The sequence below is a fragment of the Neomonachus schauinslandi genome, chromosome 3, assembly GCF_002201575.2.
Source record: "Neomonachus schauinslandi chromosome 3, ASM220157v2, whole genome shotgun sequence".
NCBI classification, from domain to species: domain Eukaryota; kingdom Metazoa; phylum Chordata; class Mammalia; order Carnivora; family Phocidae; genus Neomonachus; species Neomonachus schauinslandi.
In genome coordinates this window covers 9154564-9171246 of record NC_058405.1, presented here as the reverse complement: position 1 = coordinate 9171246, position 16683 = coordinate 9154564, and the positions used below count along the sequence as shown (strand labels likewise).

Here is a 16683-nt window from a genome sequence, read left to right as displayed (position 1 = left end):
CCCAGGTGCCCCTTAATCAGTAGTTTATAGAAATTTTATCCCTGAATAAAATATTGTTACAAAGAAATGAGGTATTTCCTGTAAACATCTATAATATTATGCCAAATAATGAAAATAATTTATCAGGTTTTTTTCAGTTAACTAGTCAGAATGATTTCTTTTTTTTCCTCAAAGCAAGCCAAGTCACATCTCCTCAGTACAGACTGGATTATTGCAGTGCCATTACTTTGTTGCTTTTAAAATCTCAGAAGATACTGCTAATGCAGAATACAGCGTGCCATGCTCCTGAGCAGGTTAACTAGGTGGAGCAGAGTGGATTTGTCTCTGCTGGCTCCCTATTTTTCCTGTGATAAAGAGGTGTGGCATTTTGGTTATAACATAAAGATTACCAGTTGTGTATACACGTGTGTGTGTATATTTGTCTTAGATATTATATGGCACCTCAATTTTGCTAGTTTTGGTGGTGGTTTATACATGTTTCTAAAGACTCATGAACTAGAAGATCATTGCTTTTATCAGTCTTGAGCAGATACAGATTTAGCTGAGAGTATGGGCATAGCTTATTGTGGGAAATTGAGGGCTCTGGAGCCATACCTGCCTTCAGCTCCCTTATCCTTTACTCTGCACGTGGCCTTGGACAATTCACGGGATGTTCCTGGCCCTGCTTCCTCACCTGCACCCTCAGGTCCTTGTGTGTAGGTGCGCACACTCGCATGCACTCTTCCTCACACAGTGTAAGCACTCTGTATGTAGTAACTGTTCCTCTTTATCCTCTTACTATAATTTCTGTTGACTTGGCTAAACTTTCCTCTTTCCAAATGTTCTTTGTCTTTTTTAGTATTCTTTGAAACTGGAGAAAGGAGATTATACAATTCGACTACAGATTCGTCATGAGCAGATCAGCGATTTGGAACGTCTTAAAGATCTCCCATTCATTGTTTCTCATAGGTTGTCTAATACCTTGAGCTTAGATATTCATGAAAATCATAGCCTTGCACTTCTAGGAAAGAAGAAATCAAGTAATTTGACATTACCACCCAAATATAACCAACCATTCTTTGTTACCTCCTTACCTGATGACAAGTAAGTGACAGTGTTGCTTACACTTAATGTGTATCTTAAATACTGTAATCTTTTCATGTGAGATCATTACATTGGGCTAAATTTATGGTGTGTTGTCACTTACCATTTTAGACTAAGATTATTTCTCCCTTTGATTTTGGAAATCTGAGCTGTGGGAATTATTTCAGAATGCGATTGTTTTGATGTTTTGCCCCTTGATTTTCTTTCTGAGACTTTCTCTTTAGTTCCTTTTTTTCTCTTTTGAACTTTCTTACTAGAATACCTAAAGGGGCAGGACCTGGATGCTACCTTGCAGGATCCTTAACATTATCAAAGACTGAACTTGGGAAGAAAGCTGTAAGTATCCTTTTTTTTTTCCCCCAAAGATTTTATTTATTTAACCAAGAGAGGGAACGCAAGCAGGGGGAGTGGGAGAGGGAGAAGCAGGCTTCCCGTGGAGCAGGGAACCCAGTGCGGTGCTCGATCCCAGGACCCTGGGATCATGACCTGAGCCGAAGGCAGATGCTTAACGACTGAGCCACCCAGGCGCCCCTCCTTTTTTTTTTTTTTTTTAAACACTGTAATTACCTATTCCAAAATTTCCATTCCTTTAAAAGATGGGAATTAATCCAACCCTTTAGAATGGGTAAAAGAGAAGCTCTCCCTGGGGGAAAAAATTGAGTAGTTTTTTCCCAAATTACCAGTAAAGGTCAATTAAGATTTGATTGTATTTTAAAATATTTAGTATTCTTTTTTCCCAGACCTAAGTACTTGGCCCTGAACTGGTCCTACCTTGCATGACTAATATACTTGAACTTCCCTTGAAACATGTAGGTCCAGATTAAACTTGGCTTAAGTGAATGGGATGTTTAAAATTAGAACATTTTATAGGATTTTAACCAACATAATATTGTGGATATAAAAATAAGTCAGGTCTTCTTGGGTTACTTCTAGAAAACTAGTCATATCATTTCTAACGAGCAGTATTTTTCCTCACTTGTACAGACCTTTCTCTTGTTGGAATTTTGCATAATTGTGTAGATAATTAGGAGTATTTCTTTTGGCATTGCCTTTTATTTTATAGTTTTAAAATCATGCTATTAAAAACATGTTTCTGGTTTTTACATTGTAGAGATAAACATTACAACTGGATAGGTAGCTATTTTAACTTTTCCATCTGTTTTCATTATATATTTATTATGAGAATAGTGTTTATGTGGATCTGTCACCTTCTGTCATCATATTAGTTCAATGCCAGTAAAGTTGTCATTCTTACAGTTTTGCATTTCTCCTCAGCATCAGTTCTCACATAGTGGTCTACTACCTGATGCTGGAATCAAAATGCCATTACCAAGTTGAATGGATTTCTTGCATCTTAACAAGTATACTTACTTCTTGCCGCTGTTGAACCAGAAGTCACTTACTGGTGTCTTAGAGGCATAACTTAGGAATTCTGTGCTTTGAAAAAATCGTTTGCCCTGACATTTCTTGAGTCTCATTTCAGTCGATACTGCAGTTGACCCATGAACAACATGGGTTTGAACTGCGCGGTCAACTTATATGTGGGGTTTTTTTTTCCAGTAAATATAGTACAGTACTATAAATATATTTTCTCTTCCTTGTGATTTTCTCAATAACATTTTCTCTAGCTTACGTTAACATAAGAATATATACAAAATAATATGTTATTTGATTGTTTATATTATCGTTAAGGCTTCCAGTCAACAGTAGGCTGTTTGTAATTAAGTTTTGGGGGAGTCTATACAAGGAATTTCAGCTGGGGGGTGAAGTAGTGTCCCCAGCCCCCGTGTTGTCCAGGGGTCAACTGTACTTATTTATATATACACTTTAGTATCATTTGAAGTGAATCAGTAGTCACTGATACTGGAATTCATAGATGCGCTGATTTAAGAAGTCCTAGTCTTTTTTTGTAGGCTTCACTTCCTGGGCAGCAGGGCTGCTTCCAGCTGTGGGGCTCCCTAGATGGGGAGATGGGATTCTCACCCAGATAACTCTTCTCAGGTGTCTGCTTCCTTGGATTGATATGACAGAAAAGCATTGTTATTAAAACTGCACTTTTAGCCATTCAGAGATAGTTACTTCTTTCAGAGGCATAAATTATAAAAGTATGGGATTAACTGGAGTTACTACTTACCAGGTAATTACTTATGGGATAGATTTTCTTGAGAGAGAGCAAAAACCTGAAGGCATAGAGTTAATTATACTTGCCAGCACCTTGTTTGTTTAATCTTATCTCGTAGTTTTGCATTTCTCACCGGTTTGGTAGTTGGGAAGGTGAGTGTTGTTTTACTTCTGCCTCTCACGGTCACCTTGAATGATGATGCCTGGGCATATGTGATCGTTGTGACGTCCTTGAAATCTGACTCTAGACTGTCAGCTAAATTTAATGTTTTTAAAAGTGTTTTGATAACTAATAGATTTTACTGTACTCAGTTTTCAAATACGGAGTTGAAAAACATTTGCCCTTAGGAATAACCTATTTGATTGCATTTTTATTAAAGTGAAAGTGGCAGTGTTGCTTTCTTTAAAAGCCTGCCATTTTGATCGTAGACCTGACCCTTCTAAGTACGGAGACACACGCAGGTGGGACGTAAACTGGAAGACAATTAGACAGAGGTGGTGTCTCCATCCTGTGTAGATTGTGCATGTTTTCTTACAGAATGTCCTTCTAACTCCCAGGGGCAGTCTGCAGCAAAACGACAAGGAAAATTTAAAAAGGTACTAATTGTCAGTTCTTAAAAAAGATGTCTTAAAGCCTTATTTGCATATTAGTTAAACTTTTTTTTCTGTCACCTATTATAAATCTTTTTTTAAAAATCTCTCCCTTAGTTTCCTTTCTTTAAGTTCTGCAGTATAGTGCTTATAGCTTGTCAGTGTTGACATACTGCTTTCCTGAAGCGTTTTTTTCCTGCCATAAATCGCTGGAAGACCCCTGTTTTACATGTGTCTAGAAAAAAATATTATTGCTCTTCATCTCTTAGCCACAGATATGATACCAAATAGTAATATTTGAAATTTTGCATATCTAAAATCCTACAGAGAAATGAATGTAATTTTTTGTCTTAGCTATATAAGCCAAAACAATTCTTTTTAAAGTCTAAAAACATTCTTAAGTTGGATGATTTGATTATTAAAATATTACTAAGGAATTTGAAAAAAAAGTTTATTCCCTGCTCTGTGTCGTGGTGCTGGGGGAGCAGAGACAGAGCAGTGGGCAGGGGGCCCAGGCACAAGGACTGTCCACCCCGGGTTAAAGTTGACACTGAGAACATAACTTCCTACAACTTATTAGACAATCTCTGATTGACTGCTAGAGCCAAATTTAATGAAGAAAAAGTAGAATTGTACTTCGAGTGCACTTAGTGAAAGGGATAGACAGACTCCACTCTCTGGCATCGTTTAGCATGTTAGTGATCTCCTCTGCAGGCAGGAAGCTTTGCAAGGAGAATTTGTATTTTAAAGTATAAATAAAAGATAACTCTGTTTCTTAATTCACAGTGATGTGAAACTGGGGATCACCATTTTAGAACAGATGAAGTTCCTTTATTTAAAAGACTTCTGTAATTTTATTTATTTATTTTTTTTTTTAAAGATTTTATTTATTTGAGAGAGAGAGAGTGAGAGAGAGAGAGAGCACAAGAGGGGGGAGCGGGAGAGGGAGAAGCAGGCTCCCTGCCGAGCAGGGAGCCCGATGCGGGACTCGATCCAGGGACTCCAGGATCATGACCTGAGCCGAAGGCAGTCACTTAACCAACTGAGCCACCCAGGCGCCCGACTTCTGTAATTTTATATTGTCATGTAGTGGTAAACACTTTGTTCAAGCGATATGCCCCACTGGGAGTCATCTCTCCAGTTAAAGGAATATCTACTTCACCGTAGGCCAGTGTTTCTCAGCTGAGCATTGTGACCCATTTGTGGGCCGTGTACATTCATGAAATATAACCAGCTTTAACATGAAAACAATAAAGTAGGAAATGTCATTCATCAGACTCATAAAACAAATTTCTGTTTATTTATAGATTGTTTATCTTTGGGTCATCCTGAAAATAGCTTGAAAGCCACTGCTTTAGAAAATGAGGAAAAGGTCTTCTAGGAGCCCATTAAAAATAAAAGGTGCTTATCACAAAAGCATAGCTAAGGTTTTTTCTTCCTGTTGTATATTTTGGTTGACCTTTTGGGAGTTTTCGTGGATTTTGTTTGGATCAGATTGTATAAGATAGGAAACTATTAAGTGAATAGGAAGGTTATGATTACTTGATGGTTAAGAAAGCTTTATATATAAAGAACTTGGGCAACTACAGTTACCTCTTCCCAGTTCTCCCTGCTTTATAGTCTCATTACCAGAAAGATCTATATATTAATTTATTGTCAGAACAAAATACCAACTAGCTTTTGGTGCATAATCCTCAATGGATTTGTCCTTTGGGTCTCAGTGACTTTCGATTTGGCAAATGCAGGTTACATTTTTTAAGTTCATCATCATGTGAAGGAGTATAGTTACTTTTAACATGATAAATAGCATTCCAGTATGATTTTAATCTTTAAAATAACTATTTTAGTTTGTGTAAAGGTATTAAAGTTTTGAATTTAGTTGTTAATAACTTAAGAACTTAAGGAAATTGTAATTTTTGAACCAAAATTTAAATCGTGGTATGTTACGTTATCCAAAGAATAATTATGAGTTTTGCAGGTAGATTTGACTTTCAAGGATATTGTCCAAACACTGTCAGAATACTCGGTGACTAGCAGAAATAATATGATTTTTTAGAAAACTTACTCTTAAGTAGCTACTATAAAGAACTTCAGCATTTCTGCTCTGAAGATTGCTGTTGACTATCTTTTTAAATCGTAATCAAAGTTTCTTAAGACTTAATGGTACAAAATGATTTCTGTTAAATTGACCCTATACTAAGTCCTCAAGAAGCAAGTTGAAAAAATACAAAAAGAACTGGTGAACATGATAAAACAAAAAATAACTCCATTTTTCTTTTGATTAGGAATTAAAACTACCAAGTTTGTAATTTTTAATAATAAAAAATTACTGTCCTGAAATATTTTGTTAGGATTATAGTAACACTTATAATTGCTAATTTGATATATTTAAATATATCATATTTTATATATTAAATACAAAATGCTGGTCACAAAACCTTGACCCCCCCCACCCCTGCACACACAAGGTCATTCATCACAAACTCTCCCTGTCTCTTGTGCTTTTAGTTTTTAGTGACAGTTTATGGTTGCCATGGTACAGGGTTTCTTTCTATTTATAGATCTTTCTTAGAGTTTATTGTTAATCATAAATTAAGTTTAATGGATTGCTCATTTTAAATTCAATTCTGTTTTCTCTCTTCTGTACTAAAACATAATAGCAAATGCCTTACCTTTGAGCTTCAGTGGAGGAATTGCCTCACAACAGAGACTTCCTTCCCATCCTGAAAGTTGCCCCTCTCCCTAATCAGTCGCGGATGGGGGGACTAAGGGAGGCTCACGTTAGGTTAGAATCCGCATGGACTGCCGAGTCTCCTCCTCCAGGCAAGTGTCGTCCCTGTTCTAGTGTTGTGGCAGTACAGGACTACATGAACAGAGGGTAAATGTTGGGGGCTGTCTCTGCCCCTCGAGTTCTTCAGTATATTATCTGTGCTGTACAGATGATATGGAAATGATCTGTTCCCATAAGAGCTTGGTGGTGAATTAGCGACTCCCAATTTCGCAGACACTTTTCGCCCCAGCACCTAGGAAAGTGAACTCAAGAGGAGGGAAGAAGGATGGGTAGCAGGGTCCTGAGGAGCTTGCCCAAGCAGAACCCTGCTGCTTTTGCCCCGTCCCACACTGCACATGCGACCTTGGCTTGCAGGCGCTGGCTCCTGGCCTCAGACAGAGCATGGCACTGACATGGCTGAAAGTGGATTTGTGTGGTTATGTCACATGAGTGGTTTTATGTGTGTTAAAGGAGTCATACTGAAGTAGTAGGTACTGTTTTATGTTGGAATGCTGTTAGAACTACTGCAACAGTAGTTCCTTATATTTACTATTATAATTTTATCCCAAAATAAAATTTAGTTGTGAAAATTGTTAACATGTGCATAAGTATGCTGTATTTACACCTAAAAATCCTATTTAGGGGAAGGTGGGGGGCTTACAATACTATTTTTTTGTCTCAACCTGTGTAAAGTTTTTTTCTGAAATTACTGAGATTAGGAGAGTAAAAGTCTTGGTACATATTTTTTTTCCCGATTTTAGAAATTTTGTTGATTAAAACAAAAAAGGTTTTAATTTCGCATTTTTAATGTAAACTTAAAGCTAGAATTGGTGAAATTGACTTCGCGATTTAATTAAGGATACCTGGTTATTGTGCCAGAACCAGATCTAGCGAGTCTGAACAGGATTTCATTTCCCAGATACTGCGTTAGTTTTTGCAAGTGGAGACTTATGTGCTTTAACAGAATAGATGGAAATAGATGTAATTAGATGTAATTACACATTTCTCTGCTCTTTTCAAAGCAGAACTTCTCAAAGGAACTATCTAAGCTTCTTTACTTCCTGTTCTCTCTGCATCTCTTTCTCGGTCAGCCCTCACCCCCGCTCTGCACGGAGACCGCGTCTCTTGTCGTGGGGACCAGCCACGGCTGCCCGGTTCTGCGGCCGCGCCCTCCTCTCCCTGGCACCACCTCCACGACTGCCACTGGTTGACCGCTCCTCTATCTTTCCACTGGCTCGTCCGCGGAGCCCGTCTGGCGTCTGTCTCCTTCACTGCTGGGCATCTTTGAGACCGCAGAATGCCTTGGATCAAGGCCTGGGCTTCCTCTTCCCCTCCCCCAGTCCTGCCCAGTTTTATTTAGCCCCTCATTTTAAACACCATCAGCAAGTACTGTCGGTTCTGCCGTCACGATTTCTAAATCCGTCCACTTCCTCCTCTTGTACAGCCTGTTCTTCAGATCTAAAGATCAGAGCAGTGCTGGGAGTCTGGGCTCGCTTCCTAACTTGTCTTCTTCCTTCTCGACTTCTGCCCTCTATCGTCCATTCTCTAAATAGTAGGAAGAACATTTTTCATCCATATAGGATCCAGAGTTATGAAACAAAAAGCAGAAATCTTGAATCGTGTTCACTGCCTTGCCTACAACTCTCCTGGTAGGCTTCCAGTTGCATTTAGAATAAAATCTGTATTTTGGTACTACCTTCTATCAGCCCCAGTCCCTGTGGTTGCTGCCCACGTGCCCACTGTCTCCAGCTGTGCTTGCCCTGTACACAAGTTCCGGGCTTTGCATGTGCCCGTCTTCTGTCTTCAGACACTTCTTCTTCACCTCAGTTTGGTTAATTAGGTCCACGGAAGTTCGTTCACTTAGATGGGATATTCCCTGTTCAGAGTGGCTTCCCAGCACCATTTGCCCGCATTGTTCCCCACCTCACCGGGCAGCCGCTCTCTGTCCCTGTGTTCTGTTTCATGTTTTCCATATCATGTGGTGTCTTCTGAAACGATTCACTGCCTATATGTTGTCTGTCTTCCCCCACTAGGATATGTTCCCAGGGGGCAAGAGAGGGCCTTGTCTGCTTTGCCCTTCACCTCTTAGAGCATTACCTAGCACGTCACAGGGCCTCAGTAAGTCCTCTTGATGGAATGAAGAGATTTCTCTTTAAATTTATGTAGAAAAGAGGATCTTTTTAAAAATTGTAAGTTATTTCCTTCCCTTTTCAAGTAGAAGATATGAAAGCTCAGTAGACTTTGGTAATTAGCATTTTCCGTAATCCAGTCTGTCAAGTTAAACTAAGAATACCAAATACCCTCAAATGGAGGAAAGTTTGTTCTTACCTCCTCTATTTTAACTTTTTTAAGATTTTATTTTTAAGTAATCTCTACACCCAATGTGGGGCTTGAACTCACAACCCAAGATCAAGAGTCGCATGCTCCACCGACTGAGCCAGCCAGGTGCCCCTTCCATCTTTATTTTAAAGGAGATTCAGAAGCATCAGTAATTTAAAGTTTGGGAGAAGATTCCTTTGATCACAGATTGGGATTTTTTTGTTTTGTGGCCCTTAGGATCTGGAATATGTTGTAGTACAACTCAGGGCAGCCCGTGTTCTGAGATACTCAGGTACTGAAGATGATTTTGAAATACGTAAAATTAAGCCTGTTAATCTGAGACTCTCTCCACATTCATAGGATGTGATCCCTGTTCATTACTACCTAATACCTCCGCCAACAAAGACTAAGAATGGCAGCAAAGATAAAGAAAAAGATTCAGAAAAAGAGAAAGATTTAAAAGAAGAGTTCACTGAAGCATTACGAGATCTTAAAATTCAATGGATGACAAAGTAAGTTTAACTGGGTGGTAAGGTTACAGGGGCTTTTATTTTAACCACTTAATTCTGATTTGTTCTTGGAAGAGAATTTTACTGAAAAGCATTAAAAGAAAAAAAATAAAAATCACTTTTTTGCCTACTCTCCAAAGGTAATCATTGTCCTATTATTATTTTCTCTGTAGTTATGCATGTAGCAGTGTGAATGATGTTGTGTCCTAGTTTTCTAATTACTATTTGATTTTGGGTGTTTCTTAGGTCATTTAATAGTCCTTTAAAATGCCATTTTGATGACTATGTGGTATGCGGTCTTGTTGAAGAAATATAACCCACTTAAATACTCTATTTGGCATCCACATTTATAGCTTTTCTCTATGGTGCCATGATGGACATTTTTATACATGTAGTTTCTTTAAATATCCATCAGATCACATCTTAAAAGTATAATTATTGAATCCGTATTATTAACACTTAAAAAATCACCTAGATAAGTGTTTTGCCAGATTGCCTTCTAGAGGGAATGTCACAATTCCTACTCCCTCTAGTGGTGTATGGCAGAGCCTATTACGCCGTGGAATTGAAAACAAAGCCTTACTGCTAGAGGCCGAAAAAAGAAAAGGCCATTATCGTGGTCTTAAATTGCATTTCTTAAGTTATGAAATGCTGGTTTGCATTTGGGGTTTTTAAATGCTGTCATTGCATTCTTGGTGTAGGTGCTGTCAGTTGAACATATTCTGTACTGTTTTTCTATTGGGACAGCAGATTTTTCTTTTAACTTTTTAACATAAAAGATATTAATGCTTACAGGGGCGCCTGGGTGGCTCAGTTGGTTAAGCGACTGCCTTCGGCTCAGGTCATGATCCTGGAGTCCCGGGATCGAGTCCCACATCGGGCTCCCTGCTCAGCAGGGAGTCTGCTTCTCCCTCTGACCCTCCTCCTTCTCATGCTCTCTGTCTCTCATTCTCTCTCACAAATAAATAAATAAAATCTTTAAAAAAAAAAAAAAAAAAAGATATTAATGCTTTGCTGTACTTGTACACGTTTTTCCCCCAGCTTATTTTTTTACTTTTAGCTTACTTTTTACATAGTAGAAATTTATTTTCTCTAGTCAAATGGATTGCTTTTTCCATTTGTGTTATGCAGTATTTCTCTGACCACTGCTTTTCTATGGGAGTCCTCATTAGCTGAACATGTATGCATCCTTGCAGTCCTGAGCTCTTCTAGAGAACAGACGTCATCATATCGTGAAAATAATTCCCAGGGATTGAACCGGTTACAGGGTCTGTCTACATTCAGACTTAACCTTTCCACTTAAAAACTAGACTGCGTCTCCACCAGAAGTCAAAGTCTGTAAGTCAGTCTCTGGCTGATTGTAAGATGTTGTAAACAGTTGAAAATACAATGTAAATCCTTCAAAAGTGAAACGGCAGAGATTGACTTCTGGCACAGAAGTGTGAGGAGTCCCAGGAACCCAATCCCCCGGAAACTAGTGAAAATCCTTTTTTAAAAATCAGCCTTTTAAAACCTCTGGAGATGATCGTAAGGGCATACAGCAAAGGATGAAGAAACACCTATTCAAGAACATCTATAGTTTGGGAAGAAAAGTGAGAATCTGTGGTACTTGAGCCCAGGCCACTCCCTGCTTCTGCACCGCCAGCTCAGGGACACGCCTCCTCGAATCCAGGCCACTTGCAGCCAGGAATACAGGCTCCCTCGCCCCTCGGCTCCCAGACAGGGGACTCTCCTCCTGGGAGAAGCGCTGAGGCAGAGTGATGAGCCAGTGGAGGGGGGGGGGTGCAGAACAGAGGGCCTGCCTTAGGTGTGGTGCTGCTGAGAACACTGGGGCCGCCCCAGCCCAGCCCAGGGAGTGGTGGTTTCAGGGCAGGCAAGGCAAGCCAGGAAGACCCCAAACTACTGCTCCTCATCACCCATTTAGTCAGCTTTATTCAGCTCCCCCATTCAAGAACGCAGAATGTCTCTTCATTCATCCAAGACTTCAGATTTTTCAGAAAAGTTTACATTTTTCTTATACATTTTGGACATTTCTAGATCTTTTCATCTTTCTTGCTATATGAATGTGTTTTCCTCCTCTTTATACATCTATACCTAGCATGTATGAAAACTTGATTCTTACAATTGGTTTTTCTAGGTTAAGCATATTTATACTACTGCAGATAATGATAATCCTTCTCAGTAATTATACTTATGTTTCAGATTGATGCCTTATGTTATGGACTGGAACTTCAAAGCAGTGTTAAATAATAGGGAAGACAGAAATTGTTTTCTTTCTAAAAGAAACAAAATATAATGTTTCTCTCTTTCTTATATACATAGGCTGGACTCTAGTGACATTTATAATGAATTGAAAGAAACATATCCTAATTATCTTCCTCTGTATGTTGCAAGACTTCATCAGCTGGATGCTGAAAAGGTTGGACGTGTTCATTCTTAATATGAGTATTTCATTTTGTTTGTAACATTAGATAAAGTTTATACATTGAATAAAAATGCAGCCTTATATTTGTCTTGTGTTCTTGCCAAATGAAAACATGTTTCTACAAATTGCATGTTCTGTTAACTTTTTTTTATTTTATTATGTTATGTTAATCAGCATACATTACAGCATTAGTTTTTGATGTAGTGTTCCATGATTCATTGTTTGCTCCATGCAGAACGTGCCCTCTTTAATACCCATCCCCCCACCCCTTCCCCTCTAGAACCCTCAGTTTGTTTCTCAGATATTAACTGTTTTCATTAAGGTAATTACAGGACTTAGCCATTACTATGAGTTCAGCGTAGAATTCCCGCTCATATTTTTGGTCAGTGGGAGGACTGGGAGGTAAGATATCCTGAGGGTTGCTTTTCTGACATTCACCTCCAGGGCAGATCTAAACACCTGCAGCAAACGAAGAACTCCTACTTTGCCTTAACTTTGTTACTGATGCTAATTTTTAAGAATTGGCCATAGTTCCAAACTGTCTTAACAGTTCTCGTTGATAATGTTGCCAGTAGGAAAGTGCTAGCCATAAACAATTAAAAATTATCCGGGGTTCAGAGTGAACTTGAAGGTGTTGAAAGGAGACCTCTAAGACTCACGAGAGGAGCAAATTACTAAGAGCACCACGAGCACCGTGGTGATTGTAGTTAGACTCTGTTGGGTCTATTCTTGTTTACTCTCATCTTTGTGGTTTTAATAATAAACTAGGAAGAATGTTCATCAGCAGGTGCTTTTTTCCATTCTGTTTTCATGTGGTGTGCGACTGGAGTAGCCTAGCCAGTCGTGTTTCTAAGATGCCCAGAAAAGGAGTTGCCTTGGTAGAAAGCACTACGTTTCTGTGAACCCTTTTATCTTGCCTACCCTCACCATCCAACGGCAGTGAGGATGTGTCTTGGGTATTCCCCGTCTGAGCTCAGGTCCGCGATGCTGACATCGTGGCAAAATCACAGCACGGGCAGCACAGAGCCCTCTGGGCTCCGAGTAGACTGCCCAGCCCCCTCACTCCGGAGTTGTGACTCTCGCGGTTAGGACGACAGAAATGAAGGTACTTTGGTGTATTCACTGATACATCCATTCCTTATTTCTTTTTTTTCCTCCCTAGGAACGGATGAAAAGACTTAATGAAATTGTTGAAGCTGCAGATGCTGTTATTTCTCATATAGATCAAACGGCCCTAGCAGTTTATATGGCAATGAAGACTGACCCCAGGCCCGATGCAGCTACTATAAAAAAGTACCTAACCAGTAAATAATCTTTCTTGCATCTCATTTCTTAGTTACTTTTTAAAATTAATGAGAATATTCTTCTTTTCTGCTATTTGTTATGTCCCTGGAGTTAATCAGTATTTGGATAGTCCACCCTTAGATATTTCATAATAGTTTTCTTCAGTCGTTTGAGATTAAGCAAAAGAAAAGGGGTTTGCTTTCTCTGCCGTTAGGTGCTGTTGTGGTGGAGAGACTTGAGTAGCTGTGATCAAACAGTCCCACCACTTGGGGATTTGTGGGAACTGGACATACGGAGAAGGCAAAAAAGGTTAATTTCTAAATGTTCATTGACCAATAGCATGAAAAGCCCAGATTTAGTTTGTAATGCCTGGTAACACAAAGTCAGGTTGAAACTGTCACCTAGCAACTTGAGTTAGGAACTGGTATAACGGTATCACGTGGGGTGAAGGGAAGGGGGTTAATGGTTTAGCTTCAAGAAACCCAGTGCAACACGTGAAACAGGCGTCGCTTGGTGGCGCCTGAGCGTGTGGAGTGTGATGGCCCCTCAGCCTCCGGAGCCTCCACCTTCCGTGAATTCTCAGGACCGTTTTGTGGGAGCTCTTCCGATACCAGCTTTCCCTCCCTCACTTGGGTTTATTTTCACCCGGAGGTCATTACCTGTGAGGGTAGAAATATCGCCTCCTCTTAGAGCTGTTACAGTGATTCCCGCAGCTTCAGTCAGACCACTTCTTTCTCTCTGAAGTTCTTGATTCTAAACGGCTAGAACTCTGGGTATTATGTTGTTTATACTAATACTACAGCTCTTCTAAGTCTACAAGCGGTAGTTTTCAAGCAGAATAAAAGTTACTCAGATTAGGTTGGCATGATCTGCACCCTTCCCCACCTTCTAAAGGAAGAATCTCAAACATGGCTGCGTTGTCGTTGTCCGTTTGTGAAGTGCCAGTTATGTACCAGGAGTTATTTGAGATATTTTGAATTCATTATCTCACTTAAACTTAATCTTCTAAATAACATGCCAACCACGGGCATTTTTACCCCGTAGCTGCCGAAGAACAAACAGGCTCAGAGCATACGTGGCCGGCCTGGGGTGCCAGTGCTGGGAACGGGAGAGCCAGATTCACGCCGGGTCTGTCCCAAGCTAGGTCTTCCATTTCTTGATAAGCAGCCCTTGCATTCCTGCCCATCTTGAGAAGATTCCTACGCCTCATTTCTTTCTCACGGAAAAAGAGGGCATCAGCTCCGCCTTGCCCATCTTCATGCTTCCTTTCTGTGTCGGAGAGGGCAGGGACCCCTCTCCGAGGCTGACCTTTGTGTCTCGGTCTGAATCCTCCCCTCCATTTCCTTCATAGCTGCCCTCCGCTAACAAGCCCTTTTCTCCTGGTCTTCAGGGTCCACCCCTCAGCCAATAGTCATATCCGGATGTCTCCTGTCCGCTCTGGGGCCCCTGGCTTCTGGCTGGAGTAGTCTACACTGCACTTACTTCCTGAATTCCATTCCATGTTAACCCTGTTGCCGGAGGAGGAGTCTGGGCTGGATCGCCCGTGAGAAACTCATTGCGGGAAACCGTGGCCCCTCTGAGGCTGCCTTGACCTCACTGTGGCCTCTGCTAGGAGCTGCCCCTGTCCCTTCTAGCATCTGTTATTTCTTAGTTTGTGAAAGTGGTGCCCTCTCTTCAGACTCACGTGTCTAGGAAATAATGTTTGAAACTTAAATATGAAGGTCCATTTAGCCCTGCTGGTAGTTTGGCCTGTCTTTTCTAGGTCTTGCTGTCCACAGAGGAAACTCTTAATTCCAGGTTAAAGTGAGTCACAGACCAAGACTAGCTGTGTTTCAATCTTACTAGTCCTCTGATGCAGAAGGTGAAGGTACTAGCTAGGATGTGATTAAGAGTTATAGTAAATATTTTAAACTGTGAAAGCCTGTAGGGAGGAGAGCTGATTTCATTTGAAATGGAGTGGAGAAAGCCTTGTGGATAAAGTATTTGATCTGAGCTGATCCGTTCTGAGTTAGATGAGGGTAGGGAAGGAATATTCCAAATATGTGGAGTTATTGGGTTATTGGGTCTGGCAGGTAGTTTAATCGAGGACTGGCACGTACAGCACACCTATGTCACCCCCTAAGTTCTGCGTCCTTCCAGCCCTTCTCTGGGCAGCTAGGACCAAGCAGTCAGCACTGCCATGGATGATCAAACCCGCCTTGCCAATCCAGTTCTGTACCAAGGCCCCCTTCTTCACAAAATGGGGACAATAATTGTGTCCGACTCCTGTAAAGCATAAATGAAATACTGGTGTAAGACATTTCAGAAGGTGACTGGCATCGAAAAGGTGGGATGGGGGCGGGGGGTGCTTAGTAAATGAGAAGCTATGTACATGTCCTTCAACTCAGAAATCCTTTTGTTCCTGAGTCCAAAGTAACCAAGCAGTTCCCTGACACGTTTCCCCAAAAAGAGTGAAAGTTAGTTCTTTTAAGCTTTGAAACTCTTTGCTGAAAGTCCTAGGCATCTTTTTTGGCCTAATTTTATCTGTTGCAAACGTATTAAGATGGGTAACTTTGTTGGGTTGTAACAAGTTGTTGTTTTCTCATTTTCATTATCTTTTGTACTAATTGTTGATTTTGTAGCGCCAACAGATTTCATATGTTGCACATTCCACTCCTGAGTCCTTCAGAATCATTCTTACTGTTAGACGGTCTGTTTCCATGTCTAAGTGCCCTGTGGGCACCTTCTCAGCACTTTTAATCCTCATTGTCTTCACACATGTGGGATATGAGTTGGACAAAATGCCTCAGATAAGCAAGTATCCTAAAGACTACCGCTATCCCCTGGAGTGTAGGTCGTTACTATATTTCATTCAGCAATGATTTATTGAATTTCTGTCCTATGCCAGGCATTGTCTGGGCATTTGGAATACATCAGAACAACCCAGATGCCTGCCCTATACAGCAAGGCAATTTTACCTTAGTGATTAAGAGCAGGGATTCTAGAAGCAGACTAAGTAGCTTCAAGTCCTGGATCTGTTACTTCCTAACCGTTGGACCTTGAACAAATCTCTGTGTGCCTCAGTTTCCTCCTTTGCAAAATGGGGATAATTAATAGTATCTTACTTATAGAATTGTTTTGACTGTAAATGAGTTAATATGTGAAAGTGCTAAAGCAGTTTGCTGGCATAGAGGAAGCATTTTACAGTGTGTGCTCGATTTATAAATGAAAGTTAAGTTCAGCCCTGAAAGAACTTCTGTACTTCGGTGCATAAATGTGTGATGATTGCTATTTACAAGAAATCTAAATACCTAAAAGATGCTGTTCTGATGTAAGCTGGCGGAATTTAGAGCTGAACAGCCTTTCACTTCTTTTGCTTTATGGTATTCTGTTTCAACCAAAGACAGCTGTCCTAACTCATTTAATCCGTATGTACAATGTAGTGGCTTCTTTGATGTTTATTAAAAATAAGGAATCTTATTTGATGTGTAATAATATTTCTGCATTGTAAATCTGATGCAAAGAATGCATGAGCTTATTAGTTTCAGACAAGTCTGTACTTTTTAAGGAATTTTACTGATCTGTGCATTGTTTTTTGATTT

The 16683-nt window shown here is 40.1% G+C and overlaps 1 protein-coding gene across 5 annotated transcripts in view; it reads left to right on the top strand.

Annotated features, from left to right (window-relative positions):
* The window catches only part of TPP2 (tripeptidyl peptidase 2), a 70514-nt gene that overhangs the window by 48752 nt on the left and 5079 nt on the right, over positions 1–16683 (top strand). For 2 of the 5 annotated variants that reach the window (XM_021695937.2, XM_021695935.2), the window contains exons 22-27: positions 839–1083; positions 1341–1419; positions 3763–3801; positions 9245–9396; positions 11716–11812; positions 12981–13111. In XM_021695937.2, coding sequence (XP_021551612.1) covers positions 839–1083; positions 1341–1419; positions 3763–3801; positions 9245–9396; positions 11716–11812; positions 12981–13111 — 743 coding nt within the window. Of the gene's footprint in view, positions 1–838; positions 1084–1340; positions 1420–3762; positions 3802–9244; positions 9397–11715; positions 11813–12980; positions 13123–16683 lie in introns of all 5 variants that reach the window. The other 3 variants (XR_002480640.2, XR_006539744.1, XM_021695938.2) reach the window with 2 other exon arrangements.